Here is a 22,051-nt window from a genome sequence, read left to right on the forward strand (position 1 = left end):
GTGTCTGTTGGTAGTAGAAGACATACAAGGATATGCATTGCATTACTCCTGATAATGGAGAAAAGCTGAAAGCAAACTTAGATGTCTAGTAGTTAAATGTGTACTGCACATATTTGTAAAATTGCTTTATTAAAAAAAAAACAAAACAGATTTTCTGGCTTAAATAAAGTTCCCTAGAAAATGAACAATCCAGAGTGAAGAAACACAGAACAAGCAAGAAATAAGACAACTATGAGTAAAACAAACCAAAAAAAACCCTCAACAGTCTCATTTAATGGAAATTCTCATGATATTGATAAATACGGATAAATCTAAACAAGCAATGTTTGATAAAGCAGTAATAACAAAAGTAAAATCTAACTTAGGAGGGGCCAGGGAATCCCATTGGAATGAATATCCTGACTCATAGTGTACATATGACTGGGAGGAGGTGATTAAAGTTAATGTCCTAAGTTCATAATTGGCATAATGATTGTTATTCTCAAGAATTATTCAATTAATTGGTTTATTTCCTCTTTTCCTGTCCTTGATGAATGTGTTGTCATCCTTCTCATCCTATCTGGATATTTTTCTGGGAAGAATGGATGACTCAACCAGAAAGAGAGAGAAAGGATATCAACACTTATTAATTCCAAATTACTTTATACCTCTTTTTTCTTCCAAGCTCTATACTTTGACAAAAATCACTGTGGAACTCTCAAAATCTATAGCACCCAAGGATTAGATTTGTACTAATGAGTGAGCATCTAGGCCTGGCTCTAAAATGAATGCCAAATCTTCATAGAAAGAGGATGAATTTTCCCACAAATACTTAAGTCAATACAGCTAGATTCTATTTTGAACTCCGCCAGTCATTAGCTAAGTGGACCTAGTACTAAACAACCAGGCACTTGTTTCCTCATTTAGAGAATAGAGAATAAAATAGTTACGTCATATCTTTTCTGTGAAAAATCCAATAAAATAATGTTTAAACTAGAGCTTTAAAAACTGCAAAGTGCTACACAAATAGATAGTAACTTTATGAACACTGTGTTTTCATGATTAAGTGGAAATCTCTCTCTAAAGTTTTTAGGAGGTTGTACCTATATAAATTCACTTAAATTTTATGTTAAACATGTTGAATTTTCTGAGTGCAACTTTGAGATTTGAATATTGTGCATTCACAGTCATCAGTGTCATCAGTCTGCTAAAGGTTTAATTCTTCACTTTTGTGGCCTTGAGGTATTTTATATATATATCATTTCTTGATCCTTACCAAAAATAAAACAAAATTTGTGAGGTAAGAAATTGGGTTTAAAAGTTGACTTTTTGTCTGTTAATTAATACTATACTTGATTTTGCAATAAATACACTCAACTGTTATTGAGTGTGACAAGTAGAACTGATTACTATCAAACTGATATACAAAGCAGAGGGAAGGGCTTATTCAGTTAACTTGACCTCTTTAACGTCTTGAGCCTAAATTACTGGAAAGATCTGTTTGAACCATGTATCTTCACTTAATCACTGTATAATTATTACCTGCCCAACTCACACTTTTCTGTATAAATATAAGATTAGAGAAGAGATTCTGCTTCTGAACTTGCCAGCATGACAAGTTTACTAAACTCCAGCATCTATTTTAATAAAGTGAAAAGAAACTTTGGGAAGGAAAAAACACCACCCTTCTTCTATAAACATTACATATACCAATGAGATACTGATATTAAGAATAATTGGTATTACATGCCAAAATAAAATTCAGTTCCTATCTCTTTCCTTAAAACATCAGTCTACTAAATGAGACCCCTGAAACAGAAACAGAATCTACTGGCTCCTTTTAAGTTTAGTAATTACAAATGCAAAATGAGTATCCTGCAGACAGAGAGCCAGAGGACTACTCAAGCTACAGCAATAATGGTAGCTGTGGTAAATTATGTATGCACGATATCAGAAGCTGAATGGAGAGAAGAAATGAAGAACCCGTTTGAAATTTTGGAATTTGTTCAAAGCTGCTCCTGCAGTAGCTCCCAGGAGGATAAGCCCTCAGCACGGAGCAGTAATAAACTCCACAGTTCTGTATAATTTATCAACCTTTTTCGTTTTCATTTCTAATATTGACCCTTCATGGTTAACTGAAGAAACAAAGAGATAAATAGCTTCCTTAGCCATTTGATAGAGCAATTATGAGTATCCTGGCTGATACATTTTCTGCTTAATTTAACAAATGGTGTTCCTTTTCCTCTTAATCTACACTGGCATCTCTACATTCAACTTGACACATGCAGGATACCACTTCCCATGCCCTTGTTCTTGAGCCCCTCTTCATTTGTTTCTTTCTCATTAACAGCTCTCTTGCGTGATCATTTTAATAGAAGAAAAGAGAATTCTTTACAACAATTTTCCTCAGCTGCCCTTGGTTAATTTTTTTCAAAATGTGATTCCTATGGGCTCCCTGACAGCCTGGCAAATTGAAAGCTAATCAGTAGAATCTTTCTTAAGTGTCAGTTTCTTTTCAAAGAAATTTCATGTCTTTGAATGAGAGAATCACTTTTCACAGTAATAGGCAGTAGAATGTGATAGAGCCATCTTGAAAGAGTTCAAGACTATTTAAAATGAAACTTAAACATTGATATTTACCTCAGGCACTGGTTCCACACCCCCACCACCACCACTGCAGTTGTCTTTACTTCCTGACAAATAGTGTTTCATGATAAGATCACCTACTTAGTGCTAATCTGATGGAATCCCTTAGTGTGTGAGTTTAGACCCAGAAGGGATTGTTAAACTCGTCTTTTCCAAGCCCTTTGTTTCTTCGGAGGAAAAATCAGAAGAACAGGGAGGGTGAGTGACTAACCCAAAATCACAAAGCAGATGAGCAATATAGTCTGAGCTTCCTGTTTTGTTTTACTTTAAAGGGAGCAGCGAGGGGAGGAGACATTTTTCTGCCATCCAATAAGAGCAGATTCTGTAGTTCTTGGGTCTCTGCATTTTCTCATCTGCATGATTGGGATGATAATAGTTCCCTTTTCACTTCAGAGGATTTCCTCCCACTAATCTGTTGTAATGGATTCCCCCTGCTGGAGGGGGAGTGTGTGTGTGTGTGTGTGTGTGTGTGTGTGTGTGTGTGTGAGACCACATTATTCTTGTGTGTCACACACTAAATCTAGGGTCATTGTACTTAAGATTGTAAGGCTTTGTATATAGCTACCTTGTTTCTGAAGGCAGGCACTATTCCCAGGGTTGGGTACCCAAGAAAAAGATGGGCCTCAGGGAGGACCACAGAACTAAGAGGGAGAAATAAAGGGGAGTGGAATCCCAATGCTGTAACAAGATGTGAAGGACTGTGTTCCTACGTGATGGTGTTAAGACAGTGTCTCTCTAAGAGCCAAGTGTCTGGAAAAAGGAGGCACCACTGTGCAGACCCACAGCTTACACACAAGTAATCCATTCTCTGAAGGCCCAAAGGTCTGGTGGCAGGACTGTACACATAATTTGTGGGACCCACTGCAAAATGAAAGTAGACTTCTTGTCAAAAATTATTAAGAATTTCAAGACAGTGACAGCAGAAAATTAATTCAAGCACTGGGCCCTTCTGGACACAGAGCCCTGCAAATACACAGGTTACATGCCCAAGAGCTAGCCCAGTCTAGCTGCAAGTTGTTCCTTTGGCAAATGCTGGTCTAAACATCCCCAACAAAGTCTTCACTTGAAGGACATCTTGAAGAGAAGAGTCTTGTTAAGAGAAGACTGGTGTATTTTAGAGAGTAGTCTGACTGCGGCTACTTGGGTAGAAGGCAGGACCATCCAAGGGGAGTGGGTCTTAGGGCCAAGTGATGAGACTCTAGGGTCCAGTAGACCCTCTCCCTGTGAGGAGTCTTCCTTCACTGCCAGTTCAAGAGGATCAGAGCTCTGTGTGTAAGGAAAGATACAGTTTCCTTGCATTTGTAAAAGAGTTGACTTTGAATTCAGGAAGATGAGAGTAATAAAGCAGGATATGGGTCCTCCACATCATTCCTGGCATCTTCAGTCCCTGGCATATGGCAGGCACTGAGCAAACATTTGTTGATGAATGGTAATGTAGGCAGTTATCTTGAGGTCAGAATTTGGTGGAGCCCTTCTGGTCCTGAAAGAAAGATTGCAACTCAGAAAAAAGAGGAGTCTCAGGTAATAAAAAGAGCAATGCTTTGAAGCACGTTCAATTCTGTTCACTTGCTCAGTCGTGTCTGACTCTTTGCAACCCCATGGACTGCAGCACACCAAGCCTCCTTGTCCATCACCAACTCCCGGAGTTTACTCAGATTCATGTCCATTGAGTCGATGATGCCATCCAACCATCTCATCCTCTGTCATCCCCTTCTCCTCCCACCTTCAATCTTTCCCAGCATAAGGGTCTTTTCAAATGAGTCAGTTCTTTGCATCAGGTGGCCAAAGTATTGGAGTTTCAGCTTCAGCATCAGTCCTTCCAATGAATATTCAGGACTGATTTCCTTCAGGATTGACTGATTGGATCTCCTTGCAGTCCAGGGGACTCTCAAAAGTCTTCTCCAACACCACAGTTCAAAAGCATCAATTCTTTGGCATTCAGCTTTCTTTATGGTCCAACTCTCACATCCACACGTGGAAAAACCATAGCTTTGACTAGATGGACTTTTGTTGGCAAAGTAATGTCTCTGCTTTTTAATATGCTGTCTAGGTTGGTCATTGCTTTTCTTCCAAGAAGCAAGCATCTTTTAATTTCATGGCTGCAGTCACTATCTGCAGTGATTTTAGAGCCCAGGAAAATAAGCACGTTAATAATACCATTATTTAAGAAAATGTTAGCCTGCCCAAGAATGAAGGCTTTTAGAATCATGTTGCATGCAAACTAATTATAAATTATTTTACAGGTTTATTAAATACTCAAAAGGTTTTTTGAAGACATATAGCTGTACTTTTGTTATCAATGATATGAAAACCAGCACTGCTTTCTTTCTTCTTAAGCTCTGTTATTTAAAGAACATAGCAGTGGGATGCAGAGAGAAACCTGAAGGAGGCACAGAAAGCCAAGGAGAAAAGACCTAGAAAGGTGAAAATAGAAAAAAGGGATTACTGGGGCCTCCAAATGAATATAGGCCTCTTTAGAAAGGGAAGAGAATGGAGGAGGCTAAAAAGGGAAGGGGAGTAGATGGATAGGTACAGTCTCCTTTTTCCTGACAGCACTTGGCAGCACACAACACACTCAGTGGGTTCTCAGAAAACATGTGATTAATGAATACATAAAACAGAAACTGAATGGGACATAATTAGTATGTGCAACCTGCTCTTGGGGAGAGGGGATGGTCTGTAGCGTTTGTCAGTATCAGTTGTATAAATCCTCCCTCCGTGGCCAATTTTAAACTATCCACATGAATTTACTAAGTGTGGAATTAGGAAGAGACCTAATTGTACAGAGATACTATTGCACAGTAGTATCTCCACTGTATAATAAACTTAACTTCAAGAGCACAAGATAATAGTAAAAAAAGTACAATAATTAGGAAATAATGTTTTTTATATTTATTGCCTTTGTTTCTTAATTTCTTTAACTGAATTTCTGTGATGTAGTTCTTAATCAAGGCTTTAACAACTGGCTTGCAAAGTGTGAGCCAGCTCCAGCCCTCCGATGGGTGGGCATCATCAGATGCTGCCACTATTCATTGTATAAAAAGAACTTTCTCCATTTTTATTTCTTTAAAAGAATTGAGAAAAGAAAAGTAAAATAGGAGACAGGACAAGAAATCTCCTTAGAAAATTTTCTCATTTGCCACTTTTCCAATTTTTTTTTTTTTGATACCTAAGTCATCAGAATGTACAAGTTGAATGTTTAAGAAAAGATAAATGATATATCTATTTCTACTAACAAACCCTATTATAACATTTTCAGCATTAAATGAACTTAACAGGGAGGCAGAGTTGTAGAGTATAAAAAGCTCGAAACTAGCAGTTAGCAATTCCAGGCTTAATAGTCTGAGGCTTTGAGCAGTTCATTTCACTCCCTGAGACCCAAGAATACCCACTGCCCCACTTATATCACAGGACTTGGTGTGAATTCAGGTGGGGATCTTCTAGCATCCTGCACTGTTGATAATCTGCCACTTACTCTCAAATGATTTGATAAAAAAAAATAAATGTTTCTACAAAGAAAGATAAAGCAAACGTGTCAAAAATTAACAACTGATAAATCTAGATGAAGGATATGTAAGCACTCAAAACTCTTTTTCAAAATAAAAAGGTGCGGGAAATTAGGTTATTATAGGCATATAGTGCAGACAAGGCAATGGCACCCCACTCCAGTACTCTTGCCTGGAAAATCCCATGGATGGAGGAGCCTGGCAGGCTGCAGTCCATGGGGTCGCTAGAGTCGGACACGACTGAGCGACTTCACTTTCACTTTTCACTTTCATGCATTAGAGAAGGAAATAGCAACCCACTCCAGTGTTCTTGCCTGGAGAATCCCAGGGACGGGGAAGCCTGGTGGGCTGCCGTTTATGGGGTTGAACAGAATTGGACATGACTGAAGTGACTTAGTAGTAGCAGCAGCAGGCATATATCGACTTCACTTTCACTTTTCACTTTCATGCATTGGAGAAGAAAATGACAGCCCACTCCGGTGTTCTTGCCTGGAGAATCCCAGGGACGGGGAAGCCTGGTGGGCTGCTGACTATGGGGTCGCACGGGGTTGGACACGACTGAAGCGACTTAGCAGCAGCAGCAGCAGCATATATGAACCTGCAAAGTACTATACAAAGATAAACTACTATTACCTACTTAAAGAGATGTGGTATCTAGATACCATAGCTGTTTAAGATAGTCAAAGTTCATTCCATCTAGCTGATTCAGTTGTTCAGTAATTATTTACAGAGTATCTATGACCCTTAAAGTGCTGGTGATACAATAATGAACAATGCACAGTCATTCATCTCATGGAAGTTACATTCTGGTTAGAGAGACACACAATACACAAGCAATTAAAGTGTGGTTTCAATAGAATTAAATAAAGGATGCTGTTGTGACACATAGAAGAAACCTGTAAGCCAACCTTCCCAAGGAGCCTAAGATCTGAAAGATAGGAATTAATCCAAGACCTGGAGAGAAGTCAGCATCAGTATATGTGGCTAATGTTTATTGAGTATTATGCTGTGCCAGTGTTCTAATTACTCTACATACTCCTTTGCCCCTCACAGAAGTTCTTCGGGGCAGGCTGTTATTATCCTACTGGGACACTATCTATTGGTGCCCCAGACCCAATAGAGAAGTCACTGATAGATGAGGCACAGCTACTGTTTTCAGGCTCTGGGACCCTTCTGTGGAAAGGCCCTGATGCAAAAATGACCATGATCTATTCAAAAGAACTGCAAGCTGTTCTGTATGCTGAAGTTTGCACATGCCCATATTGGGGTGAGGTCATGTTGGTGAGGAATTGTGGTAGAAAAGGTAAAAGGCCTTTAAAACCCTGTGGAGAATAGGGACCCATTAGAGTATTAAGCCTGAAGGCAATATGATCAAATTTCTGTTTAGAAAGACCGCTCTGTCTTCAATATGGAGAATAAATTGAGGCAGAAACAAAACTAATCGTGGGGAGACCAGTTAGGAGCCTATAAAATCTGAGAGTGCAGCCTGTACCAAGGCAGTCACGGATGACAGTGTGGAGAAGCAGGTAGATCCTAATAGTACTTTGGAGATAGAATTTTACTGGCGGGGTAGAGCCAAGGAGGATGGATTTCAAAGTTTCTGGGCTGGGCAATCCCATCAGCAGATGAGGACCCAGGCATTGAGTCGAGCTGTGGGGAGAAGAGCAGGGGAAAGGAAAGATGTGGGAGAAGAGCTGGGGGTAGGAAAGATGAGACAGGCTGATAATAAGGGGACAACAGACATGTGTAACCAAGATCTTACAGACAACAGAACGTGAGAATCTGAACTGAGTGACAGAACCAGCTATTTTGATCATCTATAAAATCTTTCAAAAGGAGAGTCAGTTTTTGAATTATTGGGAAAATAAGTGGAGATCCCATGATTCTGGTTGCTTTTAATCATAAACAGTTTACCAAATATGAAAAATGCTTTGTAAACTATAAAAATATTACCTTCATTATCATTGTTTATAAATATTTTTCTTCCTTTTATTATATTAAAGCCACATAAATAGCCCTTTTTATTTACCCCTTCATAAAAACATTTTCCTCTTTTGGTTTTCATCTCCTTGTCTTCTACTTCAAGATACAATGGAAGGAAATTTAGGGTGAGTTAAAAGTGTTTATCTGTTCTCATCAGTCAGTAAACAAGCATTTATTAAGAGTCTCCCAGTGGTGATCATTTCTAAACGTACAGAAATATCAAATCCCTGTTTTGTGCATTAGAAACAACATAGTGTTGTAGGTCAATCATACTTCAAAAAATAAGTATACACACAAACTCACAGAAAGAGATCAGATTGTGGTACCAGAGGCAGGGGTTGGATGAAGACGGTCAAAAGGTACAAACTTCCAGTTATAACATAAGTAAGTACTACGGGTATAATGTACAACATGATAAATGTAATTAATACTGTTGTATCTTATATATGAAAGTTGCTGACTTCTCATCACAAGGAAAAAAATTTTTTTTTATTTTTCTTTTATTTTGTATCTGTGACATGATGGGTAGTCACTAAATATAGTGTGATAATCATTTCATGATGGATGTCAGGCAAATCATTATGTGTACACCTTAAACTTATGCTATGCTCTACATCAATTATATCTCAATAAAACGGGAAGAAAATTTTAATAAAAAAACAACAAAAAAGGAGCCTCTCAGGTGAGCATCCAAAGCTGAGGGAGTGACACTGCAATCAAGGGCTCATGTTCTTTGAGATCAGAGAATTTTGAATTTAAATCCTCCTGTATTTACCAGCCGTATATGCCCTTGGGTAAATAATTTGTTCATCTCTCTGTTTTTTAGTTTCCATCGGAAAAAAATAGAATGAATAATACTTCACAGGCCTGTTGTATTACACGAGATGATAAATATGAAAGAAACACGGAGACCAGGGCTCAATAAATGTGGTTCCTCAGACTTTAGGATACAGCAGGAGAATGAGAGGGTGGGGCAAATTGAGAGGAGCACTGCTGTATCTACACTGCCATGTGTGAGACACTCAGCCAGTGGGAAGTTGCCGTGTAACAGGGTGCTCAGCTCAGTGCTCTGTGATGACCTAGAGAGGCGGGCTGGGGGCAGTTCAAGAGGGAGGGATATATGTATACATGTCCCTGGTGACTTAGTGGTAAAGAATCAACCTGCCAATGCAGGAGACAGGGGTTCAATCCCTGATTCCAAAAGATCCCCTAGAGAGGGAAATGGCAATCTATTCCAGTATTCTTACCTGGAGAACCCCATGGACAAAGGAGCCTGGCATGCTACAGTCAATGGGTTTACAAAGAGTTGGACATGACTCAGTGACAGAATACACACACACACAGTTGATTCACTTCGCTGTACAACAGAAACTAACATAACATTGTGAAACAATTATACTCCAATAAAGTAAATTAGTAAAAAATAAATCTTGAAAAAAAGAAAGAATAAATGTGGTTCCTGTCCACCCCATAAGGCTGTTGCCCTGAATAAATGAGCTAATACTCAGAAGACAGTTAAAATTTCCTTGGAATAATTCTGGTATACAAGTTCAGTCATTTTTAATGAACTTGACTGCTGTTGTTTTTGTTACCGTTTTTACTAGTACCAGGGGCTTGCAGTAACTATGTTTATGAGCCTTTGAACACCACTTGAGTGTATCTTTATTATTACTTTTTTTGAATTCCCTTATTTGTGTGAGCTTGGGAATCATTTCCTTCTTTGCTTAGTGCTGCTTTGGAGAAACAGCCAGATGTCTCTACAATTTGTCATCTCTGGCCACATACTCTGTTATTTAGATACTCTTCTTTGTTCAGCTAAGATACCATGTCTATTAAACCATTCGTAGTCTGGAGAAACTATAATTGTGCTGTTCTTGGCATGCAAAATGAAAGACACTGGGAGATAGAAAACTGGAGATAAAGGAGGGCTTAAATGTCACTGTAGGTCTTTAACTTTTTTTAATAAAAAGAGATAATATATTTTTTAAAACTTTAATTTTATATAAATTGCCTATTACCAGTGTGAGTGCTCTGAGGAAAGATTATTAAACTATCCATGAAGCTGGCATACAGAGCTGGGACGGGACTTAGGGGATTGGAGAAGCAGTTAACCTTCTCCTCAGTTTAATGGCATGTCTGTAAGGATCAGGCGGCATGTCTTCTTTTTGGTTGTACTCCTGGATCAAGACCTGTAGCTCCCAGCTTTTAAGACTCTGTCATGGCACAGGCTGGAGCACTTCATGTCACAGAAAACCACAGAGGCATCTTGAATGTTAAATGTACCAAATATCTTTGGTTTTTCTTGAACACAGTTTATTCTGAGGCTGCTCTGATACTCTTAGCACATAATCTGAGTGATTATAAAACAGATGGAGAAGGAAATGGCAATCCACTCCAATATTCTTGCCTGGAAAATCCCATGGATAGAGGAGCTTGGCGGGCTACAGTCCATGGGGTCGCAAAGAGTTGGACATGACTGAGTGTGCATTCACACACAAAACAGAAAGAGATTTCACCTAAGTGGCACAGTGGTAAAGAACCCTGTGTTAGGAAGATACCGTGGAGACAGAAATGGCAACCGGCTTCAGTATTCTTGCCTGGGAAATCCCATGGACAGAGAAGCCTGGTGGGCTACCACCTGTGGGGTTGCAAAAGAGTCAGACACGACTTATCAACTGAACAACAACAATGGGTGTTACACTTAGGTAGCAGAGGAGGCCAAGCGACCCCAGCCTCCTTCCAAGTTGCTCCTCTGCGTGAGGCTGCTGACCTCTGTTGAGGCCACGGGCAAGCACATTTCACCATTGCTTTTCCCACCTCTCCCATTTGTAGCCATCCCTCTTCAATCACCTCACAGCTTTTACTCTGTCATACTGTTTGTAAGCACACAGTGAATTCATTTACACTAAGATACAGTAACACTTGGGCTTCCCCAGTGGCTCAGCAGTAAAGAACCCTCCTGCAATGCAAGAGCCACAGGAGACATGGATTCGATCCCTGGGTCCGAAAGGTCCCCTGGAAGAGGGCATGGAAACCCAATCCTGGGTAACAGAGGAGCCTGGTGGGCTACAGTCCGTAGGGTCACAAGGAGCCAGACACGACTGAAGGGACTTAGCATGCACGCACGCACAATGACACATAATCCCTTATGTTAGTCTGGCCTTTGAATAGTGATGTCACTTGTAGAAAACTTACTTCATTCTCATTGTAGCCCTAAGGAGTGGGGAAGTTAGAGACTGGTCTCCTTTTGTCGTTGTTGCTGTTGTTCAGTTGCCCAGTCATGTCTGACTCTTTGCGACCCCATGGACGGCAGCAGGCCAGGCCTCCCTGTCCCCCACCATCTCTCGGAGTTTGCCCAAGTTCATGCTCATTGCATTGGTGATGCCATCCAGCCATCTCATCCTCTGACACCCTCTTCTCCTTCTGTCCTCAATCTTTCCCAGCATTAGGTGCTTTTTCAATGAGTTATCTGTTCACATCAGATGACCAAAATACTGGAGCTTCAGCTTCAGCATCAGTCCTTCCAGTGAACGTTCAAGATTGATCTCCCTTAAGACTGACTGGTTTGATCTCCTTTCTGTCCAAGGGACCCTCAGGAGTCTTCTCCAGCACTACAGTTCGAAGGCATCAGGTCTTTGGCGTTCTGCCTTCTTTACAGTCCAGCTCTCACAACCATACATGACCACTGGGAAGACTATGGCCTTGACTATACGGACATTTGTCAGCAGAGTAATGTCTCTGCTTTTCAACACAGTCTAGGTTTTTTCATCACTTTCCTGCCAAGAAGGAGTTGTCTTCTGATTTCATGGCTGCCGTCACCATCCACAGTGATTTTTGGAGTCCAAGAAGAGAAAATCTGTCACTACTTCCACCTTTTCCCTTTCTATTTGCCATGCAGTAATAGGGCTGGATGCCATGACTTCGTTTTTTTAGTATTTAGTCTTAAGACAGCTTTTCACTCCCCTCCTTCACCCTTATCAGGAGGCTCTTTAACTCCTTTTCTCTTTCTGCCATTAGAGTGGTATCATCCACATATCTGAGGTTGTTGATGTTTCTCCCACCTATCCTGATTCCCGTTTGTAACTCATCCAGCATGGCATTTCTCATGATGTGCTCAGCATATAGGCTAAACAAACAGGGTGACAGCAGACAGCATGTCGTACTCCTTTCTCAATCTTGAACCAATCAGTTGTTCCATACAGGGTTCTAACTCTTGCCTCTTGACCCACACACAGGTTTCTCAGGAGACAGGTAAGCTGGTCTGGTATTCCCATCTTTCTAAGAGCTCTCCACAGTTTGTCATAATCCACACAGTCAAAAGCTTTAGCATAGTTGATGAAAGAGATAGATGTTTTTTTCTGAAATTCTCGTTTTATAGAGAAGGAACAAAGGTTCAAGGACTCTGAGCAGCCACTAGAATCTCACTCAGGGGAGAACTTAACCAGGAGACTTGAGCACAGGTTTCTTTCCACCATCCAGTTCCACCTATTACTGTAGTATTTGCATTTTGACAGGAATCAGAGTCCTGTGCTGAAGGCAGGTAACCATTTAACTGAGGGCTTCAGACATCAACCCAGAGAGAGAAAACTGATTCTTTCAGTGAAGCCCTGAGTTCTGCCACAGAAGTTACTGCCTTTGCCTCCACATTACCTGTCAGTTGTGTGATCACAGGCAAGCTGCAGAAAATTGTCTGTGCTTCACTTCTCCTGTTTATGAAATGGAAATAGCTGTATCTGCCTCATAGGATTTTTCTGACGATTCCCTGAAATACCACCTGGATGATATTCTTGTCACATAGCAGGTCTCATCAAACCTCATCTACTCTTCCCCTTTTCTTCCTCATTTTACCAACACACAAGGCAGGCCATGCAAAGCCAGAGCCCTGAGCTCACCCAGAGCCTGCAAAGACCCTTGTGAACACCTCCTCTTCCCTTTAGCTCTTAGCCCTTTCTCCTGTCCCCTCAGCTCCTGTGTGGAGCCACACCAACCTTCCTTCCCTTCTCAAACTAGCCACCCACCTTCCCTCCACAGTGCGCTCCGGGTCCTCTGGCTGAGTCCACCTTCTTGCCCTCCTCTGTCCTCATGCTCCAGGTATAAGCCAAGCCCCTTCTTCAGGAAGGACTGAAGTAGCTTCCGAACCCTACTGTTCTTTCTCACTGCGCTTTGACTTTCCTTGTGTTATCACAATCTGAAGGTGCATGCGACTCCCGTATTTCGTGGTGGTGTTTCTCTCTTCTCCACTAGACTGTCACCTCCCACGTTGGCCACTGCCTCCGGGGCCCCCAGGGCAGAATGTAGCACATAAGTTGTTTCCAATAAATATTTGTGACTATGTGTTGGATAAATGCTTCTTTTCCCTCTCCCTTTTGGGATGCCCTCCTACAGCCTCCTCGCCAAGTTATGTACTTCCTCAAAGGCACGTACCTGAACATTCCTTCCATTTCCCCCAACATTTATTCATACATTATTGTGGATAAGGTGTTTCATGATTCCTGAATCACATTACTAATTTTCCAAGGGCTAAGACTCATTCAGGATCTTTTTTGGAATTCCCCATAAACCTGGTAGAAAAGCTGGGAAGGCTATCAGTGCTCAGTATTTCCTGATGAATGAATAAATCAAGCAGTCAATCCAGGTATATAATCCTTTTGCACAGAGAAAATCTTCACTTAGCAAATACAGAGAGACTATTGCAGCAAAACATTTTCTCACCATGACACATTGCTGTAGTCCCTCTTCTGGGGTTATTATTTTGAGTTTCAGTGAGAAGCGAACAATCTTATCTTGGAAAGGGAATTGGATTTATTTTTAATATGAAAGCCTGAATTGGAAGCTTGAATTTTTCCCCAAAATTTAATAACAGCACTGATAAAGCCTTACTCTCCTCAGCTAGCCCTATTTCAGATAAAAGAAAACAAAGCTTCCATGTAAGCTTCTGTCTTGGTGTTAGAGCAAGACCTGTAAGACTGACCGTATTTAAATTCATTGAGAGCCATGAGGGGGTCACGTAGCAGGGGCTTCTAGTCTGAGCATGATTTTAGAATCTGTCACTCCAACCCAGGTCTGGGCAGAGGCAATGAAGGGAAACATCAAGTTACTTAGAGCCACTGCCCCCAAACATCTGAGGTCGTAACAGTTCCCACTGATAACCTCAGTAAGTAAAGACATAGCTTAAAAAAAATTTTTTTTTTTAAATTTTTGCTGTACCACTCAGCCTGTGGGGTCCCAATTTCCCAACCAGGGACCAAACCCGCACCCCTTGCATTGGAAGCACAGAGTCCTGACTGGGCTGCCAGGGAAGTCCCAAGACATAGCCTTTGATCTCACCCCCTTCCTCCATTCACAATCAAAACAAAACAAAAACCATGTCAGTCAAACATGTCATTATTATGCCCCAAATGATAACTTACTGAGGGAGGATCCCAATTTCTATATTCATCCCCCTATACCAAAAAGAACCTTCAGTTTCCTGGTTGCCCTGCTGCTCAAACTCAGGTTGCTCAGTTGCTCATTTTATCAGTATTTTTGAATGATTAACAACTCTATATATATAGATAGATAGATAGATTTATTTAAAATGATTTTTGCATTTTAATTTACTTTGACAATTGCCCAGCAAGTCCTTCTAGTTAGTATCTTGCCTCTAGTTTAGTTTTGATCTTAAAACACATACCAAAAGAAGGAAAGTAAGTTTTGCCAAATACCTGTTGTACCATGAACATTGTTAAGGTTGATGCGGCATTGATGTTCTTTGTGTGACATCACTTAATCCCTGTATTCCCACCCCTGCATGGCTTTGTGACAGTCAACAGAGCCAGTAAGAGATGACTTCTGATAAGTCCCCTTCTATCCCCGTCTCTCAGGCTACAGGAGTCCTGAAGGTTGATGGAGGGCCATGCTATTCAAACAGCAGGCGTGGCTGAGACAGAAGCTCCTGGTGCTGGGAAGCCTTGCTGTTGGAAGTCTCCTGTATCTAGTCGCCAGAGTTGGGAGCTTGGATAGGTAGGTGATTAAACACATACTCATGCCCATGTGACTTTACATGTCTCTTGATTTAAACTTCCTTAGGACATAATTTTAAATCTATCCATTTGTTTTCCTCTCTCAACATTCCCAAGAAACATTTTTCTGCAGCATTAATTTTGATTTATTGAGCCTTTCGAAGAAAGAGATCCAAGTTGCTCAAACTAAGGTGTTTGTCAAGATTCATTTGTATTCTGTGTGTGTTGATGTTTGTTTTCAGAGAGGGACAAAGCAATGTACAGTAAAAATGTCATTACTAGAGCTATGCATGCATCTGGTTGTTGACCTCTAGCCGTAGCCAAATAGTGATGATGTATTTATGGATTTACATTTTGAAACTTATAAGTGGACAATTACGGTGCTACCAAGAGAGTTAAAATCATGTATGAGTCTGTTAAGGAGCTCATCAAATTTGGAATCCATTGCCCTGGAAAGATGGCTGCAGGCTTGGGGAGTTTTAACTATGTTAATTAGCTCTGGTTTCTAGGAACGGAACATACCAGACAAGGAGGCTGTCACTCGGAGTAATTCCCAGAAAGCAATGGAAAATCCATGGAGAGGAAATTTACAGAGCTAGGGTTTGGCTCTAACTAAGCCAACATTGAAAGGCACTAGACCTGCGGAAGTCCCAGCAATGCCAGCTAGGTTCACATTGAATGCTTCTGGGTTGTCCCATTTCTGGAATGATTGGAAAGGACACAGAAGTTAATTTCTGAAATGTGAAGCTTCCTTCTTTGCCCTTTAAAATTAATTCTTGTACTTAAAAGACAATTCAGTTCCCATTTTGTGCCCAACTCTTTGCAACCACATGGACTTCTCTGGGCCAGAAAACTGGAGTAGATAGCTTTTCCCTTCTCCAGGGAATCTTCCCAACTAGGTATCAAACCCAAGTCTCCCGCATTGCAGGCAGATTCTTTACCAGCTGAGCCACAAGGGAAGGCCTATGAAAGTGCAGCCACACACTAAAATAAAAATATCTTTCTTACAATTTTTCTTCTCTATAGATCTTATCACACAAATATTTAACAAGTAATATAATAATGTTTTTTTCCTTCAGCCAGTGTTAATTTTGATAGATAGAATGAACCCTCTGATGCTTTTCAATTCAAAATTCCTGAGTAAACTTCCTATTCACTAGTTGCTAACCATGGGAACCGATATAGCCCAGAGCTTATCACTGACTCCAAGTAGTTCCCTAAAGTAGTGCTTGTTGTTAGTGAAAAGCCTTGATGTGGTGCATTGTCCTGTGTCCATAATGGAACTTTTATATCAGGTTCTTCCTAATGTTTTAATTTTTTCTAATCATTTAATCTGAATAATTGATCTAATGATCATCAGCACGTTAGTTATTTAGTTGATAACTTTTCATTTTTAACCTAGTCTCTAGTCTCTAATGGGGTAGCTTTTATAAGGACTTGGATTGCTTTGCTTTCTCAAAACCTCTCACTTGAGAGTCTGAGCAGAAATTGGCACATGTTGACATAAGCTTGTCCTTTAGAAACTGAAGAGCCTGCTCTCTTGGTAGGAGGCTGAGCTCAGTTACTTCTACTGTCCTTTCCACTCCTAAAATTTCTTATTTTTTAGTCTGGGGTCCATGCCTGCTCTCTAGGAATTAGAAATAATATGATATTTTCTCTTATCTTGAATAAGGAAATCCAAAAAGCAATTGTTCGATGGGGAATGAGCTCCCATGATAAAAGGTAAATAAAGGAAAGAAGGAAAATGGCCTTTTCTAGATGTAGGGAAATTTCTTTCCAGCTCAAACAAAGCAGAGTGTTTCAGCCTCTCTCAACCTGGGTTCTGTGAGAGAATCAGGTCCTACAGCAAAACATTTGATTGACCGTTTCCTTACTTCTCCCAAGGACAGCATCATTCAAGATGCCTAAGAGAAAAGTCCATCTATTACATTCAATGGATGGATTAAGGAATTTGGATTTAATTCTCAACTAGAGCCCAACAAGACCTAAAAGATGAATTTGTGACATCCCAATCAATGTCATAATTAAAAACGTACTTTGAGTATATATGTATTGCTACTTTCATGTCTTCCACTTAGAGCTCTAGCTTATCAATCCTATTAACAAATCCATAAAAACAAAATTCATTTTCTCTAAAATATTAACTGATAAACCATATTTTTAATAGTGTGCTATATGTTCATGGTTTACACAATGAGCAAAAGTTTTTTTAAAAAATCATAAAAAAACTCACTGAAAAATAAAATATGTTCATAAGCATTAAAACAGAGAGCTGCTTAAACAGCAGAGGTAAAGCCCCTTCCCCTCAGTTCTGCAGAATGCCTTGGTATAACCTTGAGGTTTCTCCCTTCTCCTTTTAAATGTAAACATTACAGAAAATAAAAAAGATTCAGTGGGGTCTCTTGGGAAAAGCAAGAGACAGCCTCATTGCCCTACAGACAGGAGGACATCAGCTCCAAATTATTAGGGTAACAAGAAGCTTCAGTTGAAGGAATTGGTTTAACAGCCGTTTTGACTAATATTGTACCCTTTAACAAGAAAGTGAAAATGCCTTCTCAAGTAAACTCAGGAAAATTATAATGAATTTCAGTTCAATTCTAGACTATACCCAAAAGAAAATTCAATTCACTAACCATATAAATTGGCCACACCAAATTAAATAGCCACTCCAGTCTAATATCATTGTGATTGTTACCACACCTTTCTCTCTGAAAAAAAGCAGCAGTGGTTGCTCCTTGCTTAGGCAATGTTGAAGTGGAAATCCTCTTTTCTGGCTCCATCCAATGCCTTCCTTCCTTCACAAATTTGAGTCCCTGATTTAAGTGCACTTGGCAATGAGGACCTCAGGTTTCTGGGGCTGCCAAGGTCTTGTTGATTTCTGGTCCCAGGTGTGATAGGTGATATACAGCACTTGCTGATTGCATTGGATTTGCTCCTACATTCAGCAAAGTAAAAACATAAGCCTGACCTTTTTAGATAGAAAGAGAAAGAGAGGCAGAAGAAATATGTACTCTGCTAGCTGTCCCCAGGGCCAAAGGCAGAAATTCTCATAAAATGAAAAGCTCAGCAAGTGCCAAGATTGGAATTTTGCATGTTGATGACGCAAATAGTCAAAGGCAGAAACTGGGACCTCTTTTCAGATTCTGTCTCAAAGATTTTCAGTTATATGAGTGCAGCTGAGCTGTAATAAAATAATACAACACGAAACCCACAGGACGTGGCCTCCTAGCTGCCCTTTAGCCTCTCAGCTGAAGATTCTAATCTTCTATCTTTCATATTTTCTAAATGATGTTAACTGGTGAGCTGTTAAAAGGCTATTAGTATGGTTGGTGTCACTTGTCTGTCCTGTACTGTGAATGTCAGTACATGCTATAGTCAATTAAGTGCTTGGTGAATAAAAATTTTAAGAAGCACTAATAAAAATATCCCATCAATTATGTGTGCTCCATTTAATACAGGGTTGCTTAAAATAAAATTTCCCAAACATATGTTGATTATAGATTGCAGCAGGCGGGGAACAGTGGTTTTCTTTATGCAGGAACCAGAGAAATGAGAAGTTAGTTGCAATGAGCTCCTTAGAGTGTCTCTCTGTTGCTTACAGGCTACAACCCATCTGCCCCATCGAAGGCCGATTCGGAGCCCGTGGTCAGGCTGAATTCCCCCTGCGCGCCCTGCAGTTTAAGCGTGGCCTGCTGCACGAGTTCCGGAAGGGCAACTCTTCCAAGGAGCAGGTACACCTTCATGACCTGGTCCAGCAACTTCCCAAGGCCATTATCATTGGAGTGAGGAAAGGAGGCACCAGGGCCCTGCTTGAGATGCTGAACCTCCATCCAGCAGTGGTCAAAGCCTCTCAAGAAATTCACTTTTTTGACAATGATGAGAATTATGCCAAGGGCATTGAGTGGTATAGGAAAAAGATGCCTTTTTCCTACCCTCAGCAAATCACAATTGAAAAGAGTCCAGCATATTTTATCACAGAGGAGGTTCCGGAAAGGATTTACAAAATGAACTCATCCATCAAGTTGTTGATCATTGTCAGGGAGCCAACCACAAGAGCTATTTCTGATTACACTCAGGTGCTAGAGGGGAAGGAGAGGAAGAATAAAACATATTACAAGTTTGAGAAGCTGGCCATAGACCCTAATACCTGCGAAGTGAACACGAAATACAAGGCAGTAAGAACCAGCATCTACACCAAACATCTGGAAAGGTGGTTGAAGTACTTTCCAATTGAGCAATTCCACATTGTCGATGGAGATCGCCTCATCACGGAACCCCTACCAGAACTTCAACTCGTGGAGAAGTTCCTAAATCTTCCCCCAAGGATAAGTCAATACAATTTGTATTTCAATGCTACCAGAGGGTTTTACTGCTTGCGATTTAACATTATCTTTAACAAGTGCCTGGCGGGCAGCAAGGGGCGCATTCATCCCGAGGTGGACCCCTCTGTCATTACCAAATTGCGCAAATTCTTTCACCCTTTCAATCAAAAATTTTACCAGATCACTGGGAGGACATTGAACTGGCCCTAAAATAATAAGTCATACAACACTGTGTGTTGTGCCTGGAGACAGACAATGTCTCTTCTAGATTAAAATATGCACTTTTCCTAGACACAACTGTCCACGTCATTTTTCCATGTATACTTGTACATACGCAGTGTGTGACCAAATATAAGATCAGCTCTTTTTCTACTGAAAATTTACAAAAAAAAAAACCCCACCAATTTGCGGTCTACACAGTTGCATCTTTTATGCTATTTAGAAAAAGAAGAGGTGGTGGTACTGGGAAAAAGTGACTTCAGCTATTCTCAAAGAGTTAGTCTTCCTTCAAGTCAGGATTTGTCGCCTGCCATTTTCATAGATTTAAGCCAAAAGATGAACGTGTGAAAATGTACCAATGGCTGTGAAGTTTCAGGAAGTAGAGGATTCAGTTATGCATACTTTTCTAAGGGAAAGCTGACTCTTTAATTCAGTTGCTGAATTGATGCCATGAAAACAGAAAATACTATTTTCTTATTATTTAAAAGGATGTCTTATCTCAGAAAATTGACATCATTCCAAAGTTCCTGTGGTGATTTTGCACTATCGTTTTCCCGTATGGACCATGGTGTCACTTGTCGCATGTCAATCACACGTCGGAAAGTTGAGTCCCTTTGCTTCCGTGTTCTATGTCAACAAAGAGAAATGTCATGTACATAATGTATATAGTTGTAAATACTGCTTTCACACTAAGTAACTCTATTTTGTAAACTGAATATGGCTATTTAATTTATTGTGAAAATTAAATTTATTGTGGTATTTAAAAAACGGAATGGATTAAAATTACTCTATGTGCAATTTTTTTTACTCATTTGTCTTACGTGTCCCTTGCTGGCTCCCAGAGTCAAAGCTGTTTATGTACACACAAGAGCCCTTGGAAAGATGCCCTTCTCCACTGAGTCTCTGTACCCTTGTGACAATGGAGTAATGAAGTAAGGTTGACTATATTTTTAAAAATATCTCAACCATCCAGAAATCTAGTATAAAAGCCACCTCAAAGAACACTATTGCTTCTCTACTCCAACTTTGAACAATTAAAAAGTTGCTTCTGGTGCCAGGAGACAGACAAGAAATACTTCAACATAATCAAAGCGTAGAAGAATCACAATTTTATTTGAACTCAGTCAGACCAATAGAGAAATTAAACAAGATTAGAAAATTTGTGTAGCCTCTATACTGAAAGCTGCCAAAGCTTCAAAAATAAATACGAACTCTCAGAACTCCCTCTTTGAGATAAAACTACATCAGCCTGCTCAAAAATGATCAAATTGCATAGTGTTGCTATTACTAACATAAACATATGGCTCCGATTTCCATCCAGAGAAGTTAATGCTAAATTGGGTGTTTGCTAACATCAGATACCCTGTATTATGCTTAAATATAATGCAGAAAACCTTGGAAAGAGATATCAACCCCCCCCAAAAAAAGGAGAGAGAGAAAGAGATGGATTTTTCACAATCATGGTTGCTTATCCTGTGGAAGATATTTGAAGGAGCTTTGTTCACATTGACAGTGCCTAGTAAATTACAATGGATTCCTATTTGATTGTACTAAGTGTTGATTTGCTCCATGAATTGTTCATCCTGTCCAGTAATTTGATGGTGAACTTTTCTAAATAAATAGCCCTTTCCCCTTCAGTGTTGGTATATATTGCTTCTCAAGCTACAGCCTTGGTAATCATCTCTGCTGTTTCAATTAGCAGTGATGTTATTTTCTCAGCATGGAATAGTCATGACACCAGCACACGCTGACAGACCAGCTTCTCACTCACTGTGCAGTGACTCTGAAAAGAGAGTCTTGTGTCTGAATGTCAGTCACTCTCCTTTAAGGGGCGAATGAAATCAAATATAAGGAACATAGCATCAGATTTCCCTGTGCCTCACCTCCCAGCTAACCATCAGAATAAACTGTGTTAATACCACACTCAAGAACGTAATCACACATTATCACTCATTTTATTATAACTCTTTCCAGAGCACTGTATAGTTCATACAATTTTATACCAGTATGTCAAAGTATGCCCCACTGGAACACTGATATTTCAAAAACTCAGCCTAGGTGTTCCACCAGTAAAATCAAAAAATGGCAATCTTTTCCTAAACTCACAGAAATTTTTTAAAGTAATGAATAGAAATTTTTCAGTGACAATCTTTTATAGTCCAAATTTGTCCTCAACTTTGCTGCTGCTTCCAACAGTGTATATCAGAGTTGATTATAAGATTCTATTTGACTTGTGCTGACTTTTAAAATTTGTTGTTTTTAGCTCAGGAAGCAAATATATCTTCATCACACACAGGAAAAAAACTGCTGCAATTTCCAGTTGTCAAATAACTGAGAATTGTTTTAAACCTGGGAGCCTCCTCACAGAGATCTAAAACAGGAGACTGGCCTAGAA

General features: G+C 40.0%; 1 protein-coding gene across 2 annotated transcripts in view; it reads left to right on the forward strand.

The window, feature by feature from the left end:
• Positions 1-21,293, forward strand: part of HS3ST5 (heparan sulfate-glucosamine 3-sulfotransferase 5) — a 198,533-nt gene extending 177,240 nt beyond the window's left edge. For both annotated transcript variants that reach the window (XM_070795942.1, XM_070795940.1), the window contains 2 exons: positions 14,978-15,116; positions 18,717-21,293. In XM_070795942.1, coding sequence (XP_070652043.1) covers positions 15,010-15,116; positions 18,717-19,647 — 1,038 coding nt within the window. In that variant the 5' untranslated portion in view covers positions 14,978-15,009 and the 3' untranslated portion in view covers positions 19,648-21,293. The remainder of the gene's footprint in view (positions 1-14,977; positions 15,117-18,716) is intronic.
• Positions 21,294-22,051: the final 758 nt, after the last annotated feature.

Source organism: Bos indicus, chromosome 9 (genome assembly GCF_029378745.1).
Source record: "Bos indicus isolate NIAB-ARS_2022 breed Sahiwal x Tharparkar chromosome 9, NIAB-ARS_B.indTharparkar_mat_pri_1.0, whole genome shotgun sequence".
NCBI lineage: Eukaryota > Metazoa > Chordata > Mammalia > Artiodactyla > Bovidae > Bos > Bos indicus.